General features: G+C 42.7%; 1 protein-coding gene across 1 annotated transcript; it reads right to left on the bottom strand.

Moving 5' to 3' along the window:
• Positions 1 to 123: 123 nt before the first annotated feature.
• On the bottom strand, positions 124 to 16,101 carry pitpnb (phosphatidylinositol transfer protein, beta). The gene is made up of 12 exons (XM_070851167.1): positions 16,064 to 16,101; positions 10,064 to 10,094; positions 8,759 to 8,904; positions 7,635 to 7,726; positions 7,180 to 7,187; positions 6,260 to 6,334; positions 6,057 to 6,140; positions 3,301 to 3,378; positions 3,100 to 3,204; positions 2,658 to 2,780; positions 1,959 to 2,045; positions 124 to 1,263 (listed from the first exon to the last, which is right to left on the bottom strand). Exons 1-11 carry the CDS (start codon positions 16,081 to 16,083, stop codon positions 1,998 to 2,000), a joined length of 810 nt encoding a protein of 269 aa, XP_070707268.1. The 5' UTR covers positions 16,084 to 16,101; the 3' UTR covers positions 124 to 1,263; positions 1,959 to 1,997.
• Between the last annotated feature and the right edge of the window lie 284 nt (positions 16,102 to 16,385).

Raw genomic sequence — 16,385 nt, 5'->3', positions numbered from 1 at the left:
ACAGACTCCCCTCCTCATCTGTTTTAGTGTTTTTAAAAAAAAAAAGGATAAAGAAAAGGATAAAGCTTCTGTGGAGGGCCGTATGGGGAGGGGGGGGGGCCAAGGAGAAAGGACATGCAGCGACAGCATGAGGCGGAGTTTGACAGGCTGGTCGCGGAGCGAGAGCGCACCCCCGACGCCACGAACGTCATCCATCTCGGCCCTTGGAGAGCGAAGGCAGTCGATAACACACACAAGCACACGAGCGCACACACTAACGCACGGGGGGGTTGTGGGGGGGGTGGTAGTTGTACAGACTTCTCCTGGAGGGCGCCGACCGTCCGCTCGCTTAATCGACAGACAATCCACTTGAGCGAAGCTGCATTGCAGCGACTACACACATGCAATGGCAGCTGAGTGAGGAGTTGTTGTTGTCCACATGCACTTGTGACAGAAGGGGGGGGAGGTAGGGTGGTGGTGGTAGTAGGGGGAAGTTGGGGCGTGTGTGTGTGCATGTGCAGGGAAAAAAACTGACTGCAGAATTATCTATCATGCATGGGGGAGGAGGGGTTAAAATTTGCTTTCAGCCATTAACAGGCAGATTAAAACTAGAAAATAAAAAGGAAAAAAAAAAAAGTCAGTATTCCCAAACAACTGCCAGACAGAGGGGACAGTGAGACGGGGGAGGGGGGCGAGCTAGACAAATGTTATCCAGACAAGAATATAGACAATACTGAGGGGCGAGACAAGGATTAAAGTAGAGACAGACAGTTATAATACAAGGGAAGGGAGGGGAGGGGGGGAGGGGGGGATAAATGGTCCAATACCTGCTAAAGTCGTCTTACACCAATTTTTGTGGGAATCTGTTTATCTAAAAACATTCTAATTAATTTAAAAGGCTTGACTTTCTGAGTCACGGTTTACACACCTGAATAAAAACAAAGCCCATTGTAATAATCAACTAACAATTACATGTCAGGCAAGTTACGTTCTGTGCAAAGAGTTTTTTTTTTTTCTTTTTTTATGTATGCAAAACCTTTTTTTTTGTTGTTTTCTGAGTGAACAGGAGGCTGTGATTGGGGTGGGATCTGTACAGTACTGTTAACCGATCTTGTCAAACCCCCCAATGAATCATGTGAGACAGGAAGAGACGAGGCGACGTCAGGGCCACTTCCTCATCGTGGTGGACGTGTCTCTGATGACATCATCATGACAGGGTTTGGTTGATTTGCCTCAATGCTCATGAGCAGCACTCATGCCTCGAATCGGACCTGTTTTACGCAGCTGGGGAGACGGAGAGAGAGAAGAGGACACCGTGATCAGTTTGGTGGCGAGAGGCTTCACGGAAGACGTTTAAATCTGTTAGCGGTGAGCCATGCACATGCAGGAGAAGCAAACGTTAAATCTTTATTCCCACGATGGCAAAACATCAGGAGGAAGACAGACTGAAAGCACAGAAAGAGGCGCTCGAGACGAGTGAACGAGCTGTAAGAGAACGTTAAAACGGTGAGTGAAAATGAAAACTGAGTTGGTGGAAAGCAGGCAGAAGGAAAATGACTCAGACACAACAGAATGGGACCCTGTTCTCCATTTGGGGCTAACCGAGTTAGCTCGACTTGTCGATGTCAGCACCATTTGTATATATGCAAAGCTATGAACACTATAAACACTAGGAATGAATACCAGCACTCTGTTGCTCAGACAAACCAAATCAAGTGTCCAACTGACCCTCTGAGGGACAAACTCAGAGGGTCAGTTTAGCTGGCTGACATCTTGTTAGTCTGGATTAGTTAAACCACAAGTGAAGAACGGGGCTGTGAAGATAAGAATGGAGAGAAGGCAGGGCTGAGACGATGTCAAGCACTAAAGATCTGAAAACAAACGGGTGAGTTAGACAGCAGCCGGACAGCCGGCGGTCTAAAGAACAAGGTGGGGAATGATCCATGCAGCGGCACCACCTCTCCTCGGTCGGGACTTACTCAGCCTGCCTCTAGTGTCTGACCTACAGCGACGGGCCTCTACTCGTCTGTTGCAGAGGTGCCTCGCACATCTCCCTTCTGACGCATCTAATGTGACATTCAGGAGTAAAGGGTTAAATCAGGTGGATTAAAGTACGCCGCGGCGTCTCCAGCAGTCTGCTCAAAGAGGGACGGTCGTTTGCACGGTTATCAGAACATCTGGAAAACATCTGTACATAAAATGTAAAAGATAAAACCAACTCTAATGGATCCTGCAGCTGCCACTGAAATACCTCTACTGCCTTCAAACTGCCTTTAAAGGATGTTTTTGTGGAAAGGAAAAGAGGAACAATTCTGCTGATATCACTGATTTTTCTTTCTATTTGTCCCCCTTTAAACCTTCATTCCCCAACCTATGCTGCCCTATTACCAAAGGAAGATAAAGAAAATGAAAATAAATACAAAATAAAATAAATATACCTACATTGAAAGTATACATATTATGAATAATTACATAAACCTTAGCTAATAATAATAGTCAAATAAACTTAAGAATTAAGATAAATACATAAAAATAAAAACTAAACTTTACTATATTGTATAACTGTATCCTGTTTTAATTGCCTCTATCATAAGGTACACTGCCTTGAACTTCCACCACGACACCAGGAAGAAGACGGTACAGTCTGTGTACAGCTGTGAGTCTGCTGAGATAATTACCTCCTCGAGCTCTTTTTGGGTCTCCTCTTCCATCCGCCTGATGTCCTCCATGGTCAAACCCACCCATCTGTCGATCCAGCAGAACAGCTGGCGGTGGAAGTTGGTGAAAATACGCTTTTCTTGCTGCAGACGAGAGAAAATAAAAAACGCTGAGGACACAGTGGGTGGCTCAGAAACTAGAACCTGTCGTGTGTCACATCTTCATGTCTAAGCAGCAACATGAAGGCACACAAATGCATAAACAACCATCCATAATCCTCTCATCTCCTCCCTGAACTTGAACTATGCTTCTCCCAGCTTCATGTTCTCACCCTCCACTTTACAGTACCGCTGAAATGTCTCCCTCTGCTGCCCGCAGCAGCAACAACACTTCACTGAAAACCATAAAAGAATAACCTGACGTATAAATATTCATCTGATACGGAAACACGTGAAGCGTTACCCTGTGGATGAAGTTTTCCACTTTGGTCTGCAGACCCCACCATCTGAACTTGACGGTGACCAGTTTGTATGCACACATGTAAGGACAGTCTGTCTTCAGCTCGTTCTGTGAGGGAGGAGGAAGAAAGAGAGAACAGACGTGACACGGAGGTGTGGACAGAGAAACATCACCATGCTCTTGGCCACGGTGAGCGTCCCGTACCTTCCAGTTAGGGCCTAGAGGTCCTCTGTCCGTCTTGGCAGAGTGGAAAAGAGCAGGATCTTCATCTGGTTTATAGTCCTGAAGGGGAGCAAAGAGCAACAAGACTTTAAGATGCTGCAGGAAGGACGTGAGTCACCGACGGAGCTGTGCCTCAGTACAAGAACATTTAGCGCTCCGTGTTTAGTTTGTTGTGATAAAGATCTAAAGGCAAAACAACCTTTTCTGACAGCAGGATGTCTGGACACAAACCCTGATATTTGCTGAGTTTGTACTATTGTTTATGAGTGTGTCAATCTCCTTGTGAGGTTAGTGGTGTACTGTAGTTATAGGAGATGATGGATGTACCTGGTACTGTGTCTGTACACTGAAGATGCATTTCTGACCTTTAAAGCATTGCTTTCTATCCATACACCTGATTTTAGGAATTATTCAATTGTAAATGATGATTTAGAAGATTATTATTCTGGTTGTTTACGAAGGTTTGACACACCTCCTGCTGGACATGACGCAGAAATATGGGAGCATGCTGACCAACGTTTTTGTGGCACAGAGTGAGTTCATTGGGTTAAAATAAGTCAAATACAAATACAAAAGGCTACGTACATTAAAAACAACAACCACCCTGGTGTTGTTTTACTACCGATGTGGGTCCAAATAGAATTTGTCTTCAAATTTCCACATCAAACTTGTGTAAGACCGTAACTGGCTGACCAACTAGTTCTACTGTCCAAAAAGTCACCTCGTATTTAGACGCCTTAAAATCAGATTTGAGATGATTTCAGAGAAACTTTCCTTTAGCAGGTGGGGGGGGGGACAAACTCTGCACATACATCATTCTGCACAGTGAGACTCAAACATCAACGGACAAGAGCCAACACATTTGGGTGGAGACGGTTTGAGGACCCCCCCCCCTTCTGAAGGTAAATAAACCATTTAAAAACTCATTTAATCATGTGGGAAAAAGCTCTGGCTGATAATCAAAGGACTTCTTTTGTCTCCATGTTTATCTGAAAGGCTTCAGACCCGTCAGCGCTGACTCAGTCACACTGGATCTGTTCGGTCAGAGGTCACCAGCAGGAGTTCACACTGTACCGGGACACTGAAGCAGCAGCTACTAGGTTGTATTTGTGCTGCACACCCCTGCTCACCCCCAAATCCCAACCCCACGACCTCAGGGCTCACAGTGCTGTTTTAATCCAGTGGCTGTGCGGGGCAGGAGAGGAGAATACCTGCAGCAGATGGACGTTCAGATTAAACCCTGGCCTCAACACTGATCCACTTAAGTCATTATTGTGCAGGAGCGGCTGTAGAAACGACTGTGACCCACCTGGATGAAAATGGCTTAATGCCTACTTTAAGATTTTAAACCACGGCCGAGATGACGGTTTAAGTATTACTGACTGACCGGTGCCAACGACGGACTAATAAGGGGGGTTAAAAGACCACTGAAAGTTTCATTTATCAGTGCTGTCGTGTCACTGAACTAAAGGATGAGACTGTCAGCATTACTTTGCCCATCCAAATCAGTCTCACATCAAATGAGACGTTGCAGTCTACAAGAAGTCCTGAATAGCAGCAGCTGTGGTCGCTGCAGAAATGTGACTGTTAATCCCAAACTTCACAGAGCGAGACGACCATGAAAGCTGCACAATATGTGACTGCATGTCACAAACTGAAGGACACACAACTAAAACATCCGTGAATAGGACAAATAATGATCTTAATATAGCCTATTGTACACTATTATACACACACACGTTTTTTCCTTGTGCTTTTCTAGTTATTTTGTTTTAATTGAAGTTAATTCTATATATGAGCGGCTCTCATATACGTAGACGTCACACTGACTGCTTCAGCCTCATTGGACGGAGAGACTGGCCTGAAGAACTACACAAGTGAACAGGGAGCAGTGATTTTTCTGGATAAAAAAGCACTACAACGTTTACATTTCTCAGCCAATGTCAATACGTCATGTTGATGATCTACGTGGAGAAGAAAATGTTTACTACTCCGTGTACATCATAAAGCCTTGAACATGAAAACGACTTGTTGAAATCGGAGGAGGAATATAAACATTATTGTGCTTTTTAGACAGAAAAAGATGTTAAATGTACAAAGATAAAGACGAATCCTCACATTTACAGAGCTGGAATCAGATTTCTGCTTGAAAAGTGACACAAACAATTTGATTTTCAAAATGCTGATTAATGTTCTGTTGATGTAGAGCTAAATTAATTAGTTGCCTAATTGATTTGGATGTCGATGAATAAACGTCAGCTGATCACGACATTCATTCAAGCCTTAATGGTCTGGTTTTCAGCTGAGGGAAAACCACAGCTCCACGATTCAACACGGCTGTGACGACAATCCAGCGGCCAATATGGAATCTGCATGCATGTCTATTCTGACGGTCAAATATTCTCCAGCATGTGTTTTCCATTCTATTATTCACATTGTTGTTTATCATACAACTACTTTACAGCACGATTATTCACCCAGCGTTGGATACTGGGACTAATAAAGAGACCTGGAGACCCTGGAGAAGAGACTTTGAACACTGGGGTCACCCTGTGAAACATATACTCCAGTGTGCAGTATGTTGGCCATGATAGCTGCTCTTTGGGCCGACCTGTATGACCACACTCCTCCTCAGGGTGGAGACATCCTGCTGTAAATCAGAGGGGCCCCTCACCGACAGCCCGGGTGCCACTCACAAAATATGCCAATATAGTTCGACAAAGGGCGTAAAAACTCACAGCAGAGGCCACTTCTTCTTTGCTTGAAATATCTATGGGAACCACCTCCACAGTCCTCCACGTCTGCTCGTCCAGGTCATGGACCTGGCACAAAGAAAAAGACAAGCAGGTAGAGCTCAGCAACAAGGGGGGGGGGGCCTCATTCAAATTCAAACCACACAGGTGTTCTATTGGGCCTCTTGGATGTGCTTCAGTTTACTTACATTTTCTACTGTTCCCATGTCAGGTTTGTGCCACGTCTCGATCTTAATCATAAAGTCGTCCTTCATGTACTCGTTCTGAAAAGCAGGAGAAAACACACAGAGTTCACCTGGACGATAATGAATGTTTGGCCCTGAGTTTAAAAAAAAAAAAAAGGGATTCGCTGCATCACCAAGCTTTCACAGAGAGGTGAAGAGAGAGGTGATGTCTGCGGTGCACAGAACTCCATGAATGGAGGCTTCTGAGATATACTTAACCCCTACGGCTAGATCCAATTAACCAATTAGATGTTTAGACTGAAACAACACTAGAGATGTTGCTCAGCTCACCTCAGCTCTATTTTTAATGCCTGCAGAGGAAGGTGGCCTACAGGTAATGTGCAGCAATATGGGGCAGTGAAAACACTCAAAGTCGAGATCCCATGACATGTAAATGGAACACGACGTGTGGAAAAATTATTTCAGACACACTAATTCCCCAAAAATGACTTTCCAGAAATCCCATAACCCCCCCGCACCCTGCAGATATCTGCAGATGTGTTAGTATCTGTGTGTGTAGCCTAAAGGTATTGTCACATATTTGGACCATAAATTCATTTCAAAGAAACTGATGGAACACACATGTTCCTTGAAGGCTGTTGTGGAGCCTCTTTCCCTCTTCAATAACTTTACTAAATGAAAGGATGTACGATCCCGAGGCAGAAAAAGCCCAGAACAGAAAACAGAAGGAGGCTCAGAGCTGTTTTCACCGTCTAGTGTTTGCATGTTCCCGTCTGACTGCCGTGTTAGTGGTGCTTCAACTATCACTGCGAGAAATCACTACATCAGCAAGCTTCAAGGACAAAATATTTGGCCAAGACGTGCTGGATCACTTTCTATTAACCAGGACTTAAAAAAAAAAAAAAAAAGATTGGCAAACTCACCGTCACAACTGCAGAGGGAGGAGAGAAGAAGAACACAAAAGAAAAAATGAGCATCAGTAACAAAAATGAGGACATTTATCCTGAGAACTGAACACAACATAGCAAAATACACGACTATTACAACCATAAAATGTCCATTTAAAGCTGCAGTAGGCAAAATTATTTCATTATTAATATTTAATTTAAATTACAACAACAGATTTTGACAACTGCATGTCACCAACAAAATTTAACTGAGGGATTCCTTTTGGAAAAAAAGGTTGGGGTTGGGATTAGTTAGCATGTGGCTAGTCAATCACAGCGACACTGTATGCTTGTCTGAGTCGATGTGATTGGGTAGTTATAAGCTAACTAACCCTGACCGGTTGTTTGATTGAGACCAGGTCCAGATTTTTAAAGATACAACAGTTAAAGGTAAGAACATTTTTCTATAAAAGGAATCAATGTGAACTTACTCGTGCGACAGTATGGGTAGGCGTTCCAGGCCTTTTCATGAAAAACTAATGCTCCCTCTGGTGCGATCATCTTCACATACGCTGGGACTTTACTGCAGCGGGAGACAGAGAAGTCAGACTGTCAAACAAATAAAACATCCACAGGTCCGGAGCAGGCTGCGTGCCCTTTTGTCTTGCCTGGTTGAGGATTTAAAAAATATGATTCAGCATCTTCAGAGCGAGATTAAACCCTCTGATTCTACTTGTAAACCATCGTTCACTGCCGTTGTTGGTGGCGCTGGGCTCAAGGACTTTAAGCTGCTGTCCAAAAATACTCCAACATCTACTTCCTGCTGCATCAAACAGCCACACAGAGGGAGGACAGAATAGGAGGAAACACCTGAGGAGGAGGAGGAGGATGAGCCTGTTTTCAGATCTCCTCGTACTGTTTTGTAGAAACCTGTGCACGCCATCTCAGGACTGATGGCGCTCTGAAAGGTGCCCCACTTCATGGAACTACTCTTGTATATGTGTGGCAGCTTGAGCGGAGACATTATCATCTTGACATAAGGAGAACAGGGGTGGTTGTTTACACTCCAAGGTGAAGCTGGGTCAGTGAAATGGCTGCTTGCAGTGTTTTGGCACGTCTCCCCTCTTCTGATGGCTGCCAATACAGTTCTACCATCAGATTTAACAGCTGGCAACAGGCAGCGGTTAACAACAACCTGTGATCTTAACAAACACGTCCAGCTGGAGGCAAAAGCTCAGATCATGCTCCCATTGCCAGCACTCCAGCTTTTATGTGCCTTTTTCCTTTTCTAAACTTCGATCACATGTTCAGGACGTCGTAACAATACCATAAACGCCTGCTTCGTGAGGTTGGTTTATATATGTGACGAACATCAGTTTTGTGAATCATTAACTCTGTGTGGTGAATATTGAGGCTGCGGCCGTCTCTCCATCCCCATCAGTGGGCTTTTAATTGCCCCCACTTACTTCCACATGCTGTTTCTTTAAAGCCGCCCAACAACATTAGGTGGTTCCATTAATTTGTCCACTCTGTGAACATGGAAACTCAAGTGCTGTTCTGGAAATGAGATCACACACATGTGCAAAAGGTTTCTCTTTCCATTTGAAAGACTTGCCTCTTTAGATGGTATATTTTATGTGTGTATTGCCCCTTCTCGCCGTCCTTCTCGTAGGGTTCGTTCTTCAGCACCTCGATGCCCTCGCCTCCTCCCGTCTCATTCTTGCTGGCCTCAGCCACCGAGAACAGCTGCCCTACTTGATACTGTGAAGAGGCGACAGAGAGAAGACGCAGAGTGAACGCACAGCTTCGACCTGCAGGGACGAATCCTGCGATTGTTTGCTACTAGAACAGGCAAAGACCGAGCCGGTCCCTGAGGCCAAGGCAGGTGTTTCAAGGATGCAGCCACCAGCAGCCTGTACATGCTGCACAGTGGATCCATCCATGTTTCCATCGACAGGCGGTCTTTGCTGCTTAATTGTAAGATGGCAGGGAGCTGGAAACTGATTTTAAGGATTGAAAACATCCTTTTACCAGCCAAGGGCTGCACTCAAAATAGCTGCATCTGCGTTTTCCTAAAAGAAATACACTAAATACGTTTCTGAATAAACTCTGAGGCCCAAGTTTTAGTGTGGAACATCAACAGCTTCTGTCAGGATGTTACTGCTGACAATTATTGTGAGGGAAGCTGATTAGTTTGTGATTAGTTATTCACTGGTAAATTAATCTCTTCATCTTGATAATGGATTAATCATTAAAAGTAATTTGATTCCAGCTTCTTAAATGCGTCTCTGTGGCAGTAAACTGATTATCTTTGGGTTGTGGACAAAACAAAACATTTGAGGGCATCACATCAGGCTCTGGGAAACAGTCTTAGAACATTTTACAGACTGAACAACCAGAGGAAAGAATCAACAGATTGGTCGACACTGAAAATAATTATGTTCATTTTACAGAAACCCCCTTAACTTAAAAGAAAACCCTTTTACTTCTCATAAAAACTAAATGCTCTAACAGCCAGCTGCAATGCTTCCCCCCCCTCGTAGAGCGGCCTGTGATGAAGTCTGGGCTCGCTGAACCAAAAGTTGTCAATTTTTGAGGGAAGACAAAAAAAAACAGAGCACAGAAAAGTGATTTCCTTTAAAGAGTGAGATGACAAAGAGATTGCAGTTTTAAAAGCTGAGCTCACACTCCGGTCCAGTTCTCTCTGCAAACACCACCAGCAGCCTGTCACACCAATGCCAGTGATCTCTAACAAAGCCTATTCTGTCTTAGTATGTGCTTCAGACAAAAGCCTGAGAGGACGGGCGTGCAGCGTGCAGGAGGAAATAATAAACACATAGCTGTGACTCTGAGGCCGTTACATGAATCCCAACATCTACATAGGTGACATCTAAGAGGGTAAGGAGGTAATGACACTCACCTCTTCCACAGAGACTGGCAACACTACACGGCTGGGAGAGGGGAAACGAGGGGGAGGTGGGGCAGGAAACAGAGAGAGAAAACAAAGAGGTTAAACACATTTGTGTGGAGGATTTGAAACAGATTTGACGTTAATGACCATTACATATTCCAGACTTTGTTGTGTTGAATGTTGAACGCATGATGGGCACTGAGTGACCTCCCTGCGACAGAAAAGCAAGCTGTGGTCAAACTTGACCATCTTTGGGGAAAAGAAATGAAGTGACCCTGTGCTAAAAGAGGAAAATCTGTCCTCCAGTCTGGGTGTTAAAACTCTGCTTTAGTCCCCCAAAAGTATGTCATTCGGAGAAAGCTGCAGCCCAACTATAAAGCAACAATAACGCCTCACAGCTGAGGACAATTCAGGACAGTAACAGTGACGTTACAACAAGACTGAGACAAGAAAATGATACCGTACTGCATTAATACCAGGATCATCACAATATATAGATGATGAATGTATGGAGGTTTACTTACAGCCCTTGAATAAGTTCATTAAAAGTTAAATATTATAAATACTATATACATGTTTTTTCTGTTTTACCTCCCATCAATACGACAGGCTGGGTTGTTGAGCTTTTATTTAGTTTTGGGTGTCATAATGTAGTTTAAAATGTGTTGTCCAGCTATGTGATGATCAAGGAAGGGAGAAAAACACTTTCATTCCTTAACTCTACATGCTTGAATGAAGTGAATAACTTTTACAACAGTCCAATGCCAGAGATAATACAAACGAGAGCAGCTACTCAACCTGCAGTTTAACAGTATAACATGAGCTTGATGATGCACAGCCTATATTACAGGATATTACAGCTTAATTATGGAATGAAGGAATCCAGTAAAAGAGGTAAAAGAGACTTCTCAGTAGTTTCCTGTCCTCTCAGGCAGGCAGGCAGCATGCCCTCCGCCTCTAACAGTTCATACAAACTGCCAAGATTGGCAGATTCAGCACCCCACCCTTAGCGGAAACAGAAACTGATTGATGAAGCTTGCTGGGGGGCAGCGCACAGGCTGAAAATATGCAGTCTGACACACTCAGTTCAGTGCAGAAAGACCCTTAGCCAAAACATTTACGATGTAAACTGGAAAAGCATTTAATGTTGTATTTATAGCCAAGAGAATGTAAGAGAGAAACTGTGAGTATATTATAATTAAAGGATAACTCTGGTATTTTGGGCTCGAAATGACTGGTAGGTAGAAAATGTTTTGGAATTGGTCCTGTAAATCACCTCAGCAGGCTGCAACTGCTCCCGATCAAAGTTCATCAACTAAAAGTGCTTGTTTTTGTCACTGACAGGCTCAGATTGTTATTTGAAGCGTCTGACAAGATTGTGGGAAAGATCCCTACAGAGATAGACCTGTAAGATCCTTTCTATTTTACTAGAAAAGCAATTTTATTGCTCTTTACCAAGCAACCAGACTCCATTGACAAAAACACAAATTTTATCTTGCAGAACATAGTAGTTGTTGGTCTACTGATGCCTCGACCACTTGGTTTGCATGTGTTACTGTGTACATTTGGTGACTTTTAGAGTTCGTTCTGGTCCAAACTCACATGTTAAAACCACCAAAGTCACAACAACTAGCCTAGCAACTCCTGTGTTCTGTGAGGTAAAATGAGTGTTTTTGTTAATAGAGTCTGGTGTGTTAGCAGAGAGCGATCTAACAGCTGTTTCTGGTTAAACTAAAAGGGGTCTTCCAGGTCTATCTCTGTAGGATTCCTCTCCACAATGTTGTTCGACACTTAAAATAACAATCTGAGCCTGTCAGCAGTATATTTTGTACCTACTAGTCATTTCGAAGCCAAAACATGTAAAAATAGAGCCCAGGTCTTTAAGGGCAACGGTTTAAGGATGCTGTAAACCACTTTTTGATTGATTTGGCCAATAATACTTTAGAGCTGAAACAATACATCAACAGAAAATAAATCGGCAACTATTGGCAAAACTTTATGCATCTTTGTAAACTGAGTAGGTCTCAGTTGTGGACCGTTAATCAGACAAAAAAATCTTGAGACAGCAGCAGCAACATTCTGGGGCTTCAGGAAATTGTTCTGTAAAATCACCTGCATCTCTCAGCTCATATGTGCCGATCACCATCTTTTATTTTCCTTCGAGAAAGCCACTAGATGAACATACTGTCTGTGCTTCATAATATGCGCGCACACAACCCGTCATGATGAATCAAATTTTAATAGATGCATCCAGATTTTGCTCTAACAGGCATTGTAACTGGAGAAACTACGAAGGACAAAACAAAGGCAGAGAGCAGCGTTTGTGGTTTCAACTCAAACTGACGTGAGAGAAATTTGCATGTTGCCTCTGACAAAATCTAGAAAAACTCAGCACGAGAGGAGAAATTGCATCAATCTTCTCTCCACATTATTCACTGCAGCTTTCTGTTGAAGTGTTTGTATTGTAGCATCAGTTTCATTTTACCAGCAGTAAGAGGGGAGGGAGGGGATCACTGATCGAAACCGTTGGTGCTTTGTTTCTATGTGGGCTCAAATGCAACCATGAGAGACGCCAATTTGTCCTCGAAACCCCCCCGAAGCTCCAAAAAGAATCCAGTTCTCTTCAGCTTCCAACCAGCAGTGTTAATGGTTAATCACGTATCGATTATTTCTGTTAAGAACTTGATCACTGCCAGTCATTTAAAGGCTCGAGGACAAAAACATGCACAACATAATGTGGCCAGTGACAGAAACACTGCCGGCAATTAGCATCCTTAGTATTCAGTGTCATGAATTCATTATGAGCTAAATTAACTGTGTTTATGATCACAAACACTCACTTTGTGATACAGAGAGAAGGTCTGCACAAGTGCACTGCTTTCCCTGCTTAAAAACAGACATTTTGCACACACGTTTTTTCATATTCTGTATTGTAAATATCTCTATTTTATGTTGTATTTATGTTTCTGGACTTGCAGTTCCCTCTTATTTTTCTATGTTTATTGTACGCACCAAAGAGAACAAAGTAAATTCCTTGTAATGTAAAAATTACTTGGCAATAAACCTACTTTTGATTCTGATTTTCTGGACTCTAAAGGGCAAAACTATTTGAAGGATCTGACTGAGGCTGAGCAGTCACAGTTCAAGTGGTCTTGTAGTCCAGGTAACCTGTAGTTATGCAAGATCCAGTGTAAGGCCTGTGTGTGTGTCTGCAGACATTACAGGTGCTCACCGAGGGGGAAAGCAGCCTTTATAAAACTTTAATTATCGAGCTGCTTGATTCATATCTCTTTGCCATGACAAACAGAACCACAACACCAAAACTTAACTGAAATGATCCGTCAATTAACCCATTACGTTAGAAATTAAACAGCTATGTTTTTTAATAATCTGTTAATTATTCAAGTCATTTTTTGGAGCAAAAGAACCAAACTTTTACTGGTTCCTGCCTCTCAAATGTGATCATGTGCTGATGTTGTTGTCATAAATGACAGTAACCTGAATATCTCCAGGTTCTGGGGTGTTTGTCAAACAAAGATGCATAGTTTATGTACCAGAAAGTGATTTGAGAAAATATTTGATTGATTAATTGATAGTAAACCATCTTAGCAACTCTATTTTAGCAACTCTAAGTTGACGGACAATTGCTTGCAGACTTAATGCACATACATGTATAGCGCAATGTTTCTCTGTCAATCATAACCAAAGCTGAATGTCACAACAGTGATAACAACTCTCCCTCACAGCACATTATTATGCAAGTGGAGACTTTTACAGTACTGCAGGTTGCCTCATCCAAACTGGCTGTACTGCATTTACAGCATATAATAAATTAAGATTTACATTAACATTCAGTTTGGTGCTGAGATTATTAGAATTTGAATTAAAGTGGTCAGAAGCAAAAAGACAGTGAACAGGATAAAAACACCTGAACTTTTCCAGAACGTTATTTACAGCTTTTTGTATCGTGGTCGGACCGTTTGTAGAAATAGCCAAAGAAACCCTACTGAGACATCACTAATAACCAAACCACAGAGCTCCTCCCCAGCTGCTTCACATTATTCACTCCTATAAGGACGCAGTAAGTTAGTCACAGACCTTCACATGTTCACCTAAACCCAGGTCTTGCTCCAGGTTAGCAAAACTGACCAAACTCACGATGTGCAATACTTTGTAATATCTCCCACTTGTACACTATATTGTTTCTATTTTTTTTACACTTCCTCTACTGTAGATGTACATATTCTTTTATATTTCCTCGTGTCTGCTGTAACATTGCAAATTTCCCTGTTGAGGGACTAATAAAGGAATATCTCATGCTCCTTTTCAACAAGACGTTGCCTATAGTAAGTTGATAGCTGTTGATGAGTCACAATACTCAGAACTGGCGTGACAGGAGGAACATGTGATGACATGATTGTTTATTGGTAATATCATGTGAGTAGTAAAGGTATTGTTCTATAGGAGGACACTAGATTTTGACATACATAATAAGTCCAATCCTGCTGTACATACTCTATATTGTATACTGTCATATCTACTACTATTTATTCCAGCAGCTTGTCACTACACAACATTGCCTTCTTGTTTACAAATATCATTATTTTTTAGATATTTAAACATTTATATATCTATATTTACATCTGTACATTGTCATTACATGTTAATCTTTGTTCAGATTTATTGTCCCTGTTTTAAAACTGCTTGTATGTGTACACACAGTCTGATTTTTAATATCTAAATCTCCTGATGATTGATTTTATGTATTATTTGGTCAAATCTGGCTTTGCTTCTTGCTGTGTGGTTATTTCTGCCTCTCATTTAAGCCCAACTTGAGCTAATATTATAAAAGCTAAAGCTTGTGTATGGACAGATGTGTCAGCTGTAGAAACACACCATGCCTGTTAAACCTTGGACACATGTGTTGTGCAAATGGTAACAAAACGTTGCAGACTCCATCTGTTATTGGAGAAACATGTGGTGTTTAGCAGCCTGTTTCTACTGTAGCTGTAGCTGAAGCTAGCTCCAGTGCTGAGTGTACACACAGTGTTAACCTCGGCTAGCTTAACATCCCACGGCTACAACAGGTACCGTTATACGGGCTAGCCACACAGTGAAAGCTAGCTTAGCTGAGAAAAGAAAAGTTGATTTAAAAAAAAAACGACCATTTCAAAACATTTCCGGGCAGCTTTCTGGTGAGCAATTGTGCTAAAGAGCCAGTTTTGCTCTTTTGTTTTTGTATTAGCCGCCCAGTTAAAGGGCTAACTCTTTAATGCTAGCGCCAACAAAGTAACAGCAAAGTATTTAGTCCTTCCATAACCTCAAGCTAGCTCGAAGGGTACAACTGCTGTGTGATATTAGCCAAAACCGGAGGATAAATCCCGAATAAGTCTTTGCTAGCACCGAGATTGTGTCTGGAAAACAGGCTATAACTTAGCTAATATTAAATGTGCTGGTTTACGTTGACAGAAAATTGGTCATGCTAGCAGCTAGCCGCACTGCTACAGCTAAGTTAGCCAGCTAGCATTGATGGTAAATCCGACGGAGAAGGAACCTTAATCTGTCACTCACGGGACCAAAGCTTAACATTACGGCACTTTGGAGCTATAACAATCTGCTAACTGGCTAGCTACGTTAATGATGGCGGTACATCCATCTGTCAAAGCCGTGTTAACTGACTGGATGTGCAGATTGTCTGTGTGTAATCAGTGCAGCCTTTTTATGTAACTCATTTTCATTAAGAAGCTAATTATCCCCTGTGCTATAGCTCAGTAGCCACCGTTAGCTTGCACTAGCAACGCCTAAAAAAGACCGGTGTGTCCCGTTATCCACGTCCTGATCCACCCTGCTCAAAGCTGCCTTTTTACGGGCTGCGTGGCCGCAAAACGCAGCGGCCGACAGCGCCAAACGACACGCGCACAATTACTCCCCAGAAATGCGCTGTCCGATGGATGGAAATGCGCCTCTAAATGCGCCGAAAGACATATTTTAAAAACACTTGACACTCACTATTCCTTGATGAGCACCATCTTCGTCACCCGGGCTGCGACTGCGCACTGGGGCCCGACACCAGATAGAATTATCAACAAGTTCGTTCCGCCCTCAGGAAGCCACCTGATTGGCTGAAGCGTCCACGACGTTCTATCCGTGAGCCCAACGTTCCATTTTAAAACGCTGCATCACATTTACTCAGTTTTTACTCCGTTTATTGACCTTTTACACTTCTTTTGCCACTGTTCCTCCACTTTTTTAGAGAGATTTGTCCAAAATAAGACTGGACATGAAGTTACAATCATGCCTACAGACATTTTTTATTACATTTGAGGCCTTT

This window comes from Pempheris klunzingeri, chromosome 19 (genome assembly GCF_042242105.1).
Source record: "Pempheris klunzingeri isolate RE-2024b chromosome 19, fPemKlu1.hap1, whole genome shotgun sequence".
Classification (NCBI taxonomy): domain Eukaryota; kingdom Metazoa; phylum Chordata; class Actinopteri; order Acropomatiformes; family Pempheridae; genus Pempheris; species Pempheris klunzingeri.
Note: the sequence above shows the minus strand (reverse complement) of the source record. Positions and strands in the feature narration are given on the sequence as shown.

Bases quoted from the DNA above. Each gene is read 5' to 3' on its own strand.
- pitpnb (XM_070851167.1), bottom strand. From the start codon at position 16,083: ATGGTGCTCATCAAGGAATA. The intron at 2,781-3,099 runs GTAACGCTTCAC...TCTCGTCTGCAG, and splicing joins TGGAAAACTTCATCCACAGG to CAAGAAAAGCGTATTTTCAC. The intron at 2,046-2,657 runs GTAATTATCTCA...ATGTCACATTAG, and splicing joins CCCAAAAAGAGCTCGAGGAG to ATGCGTCAGAAGGGAGATGT.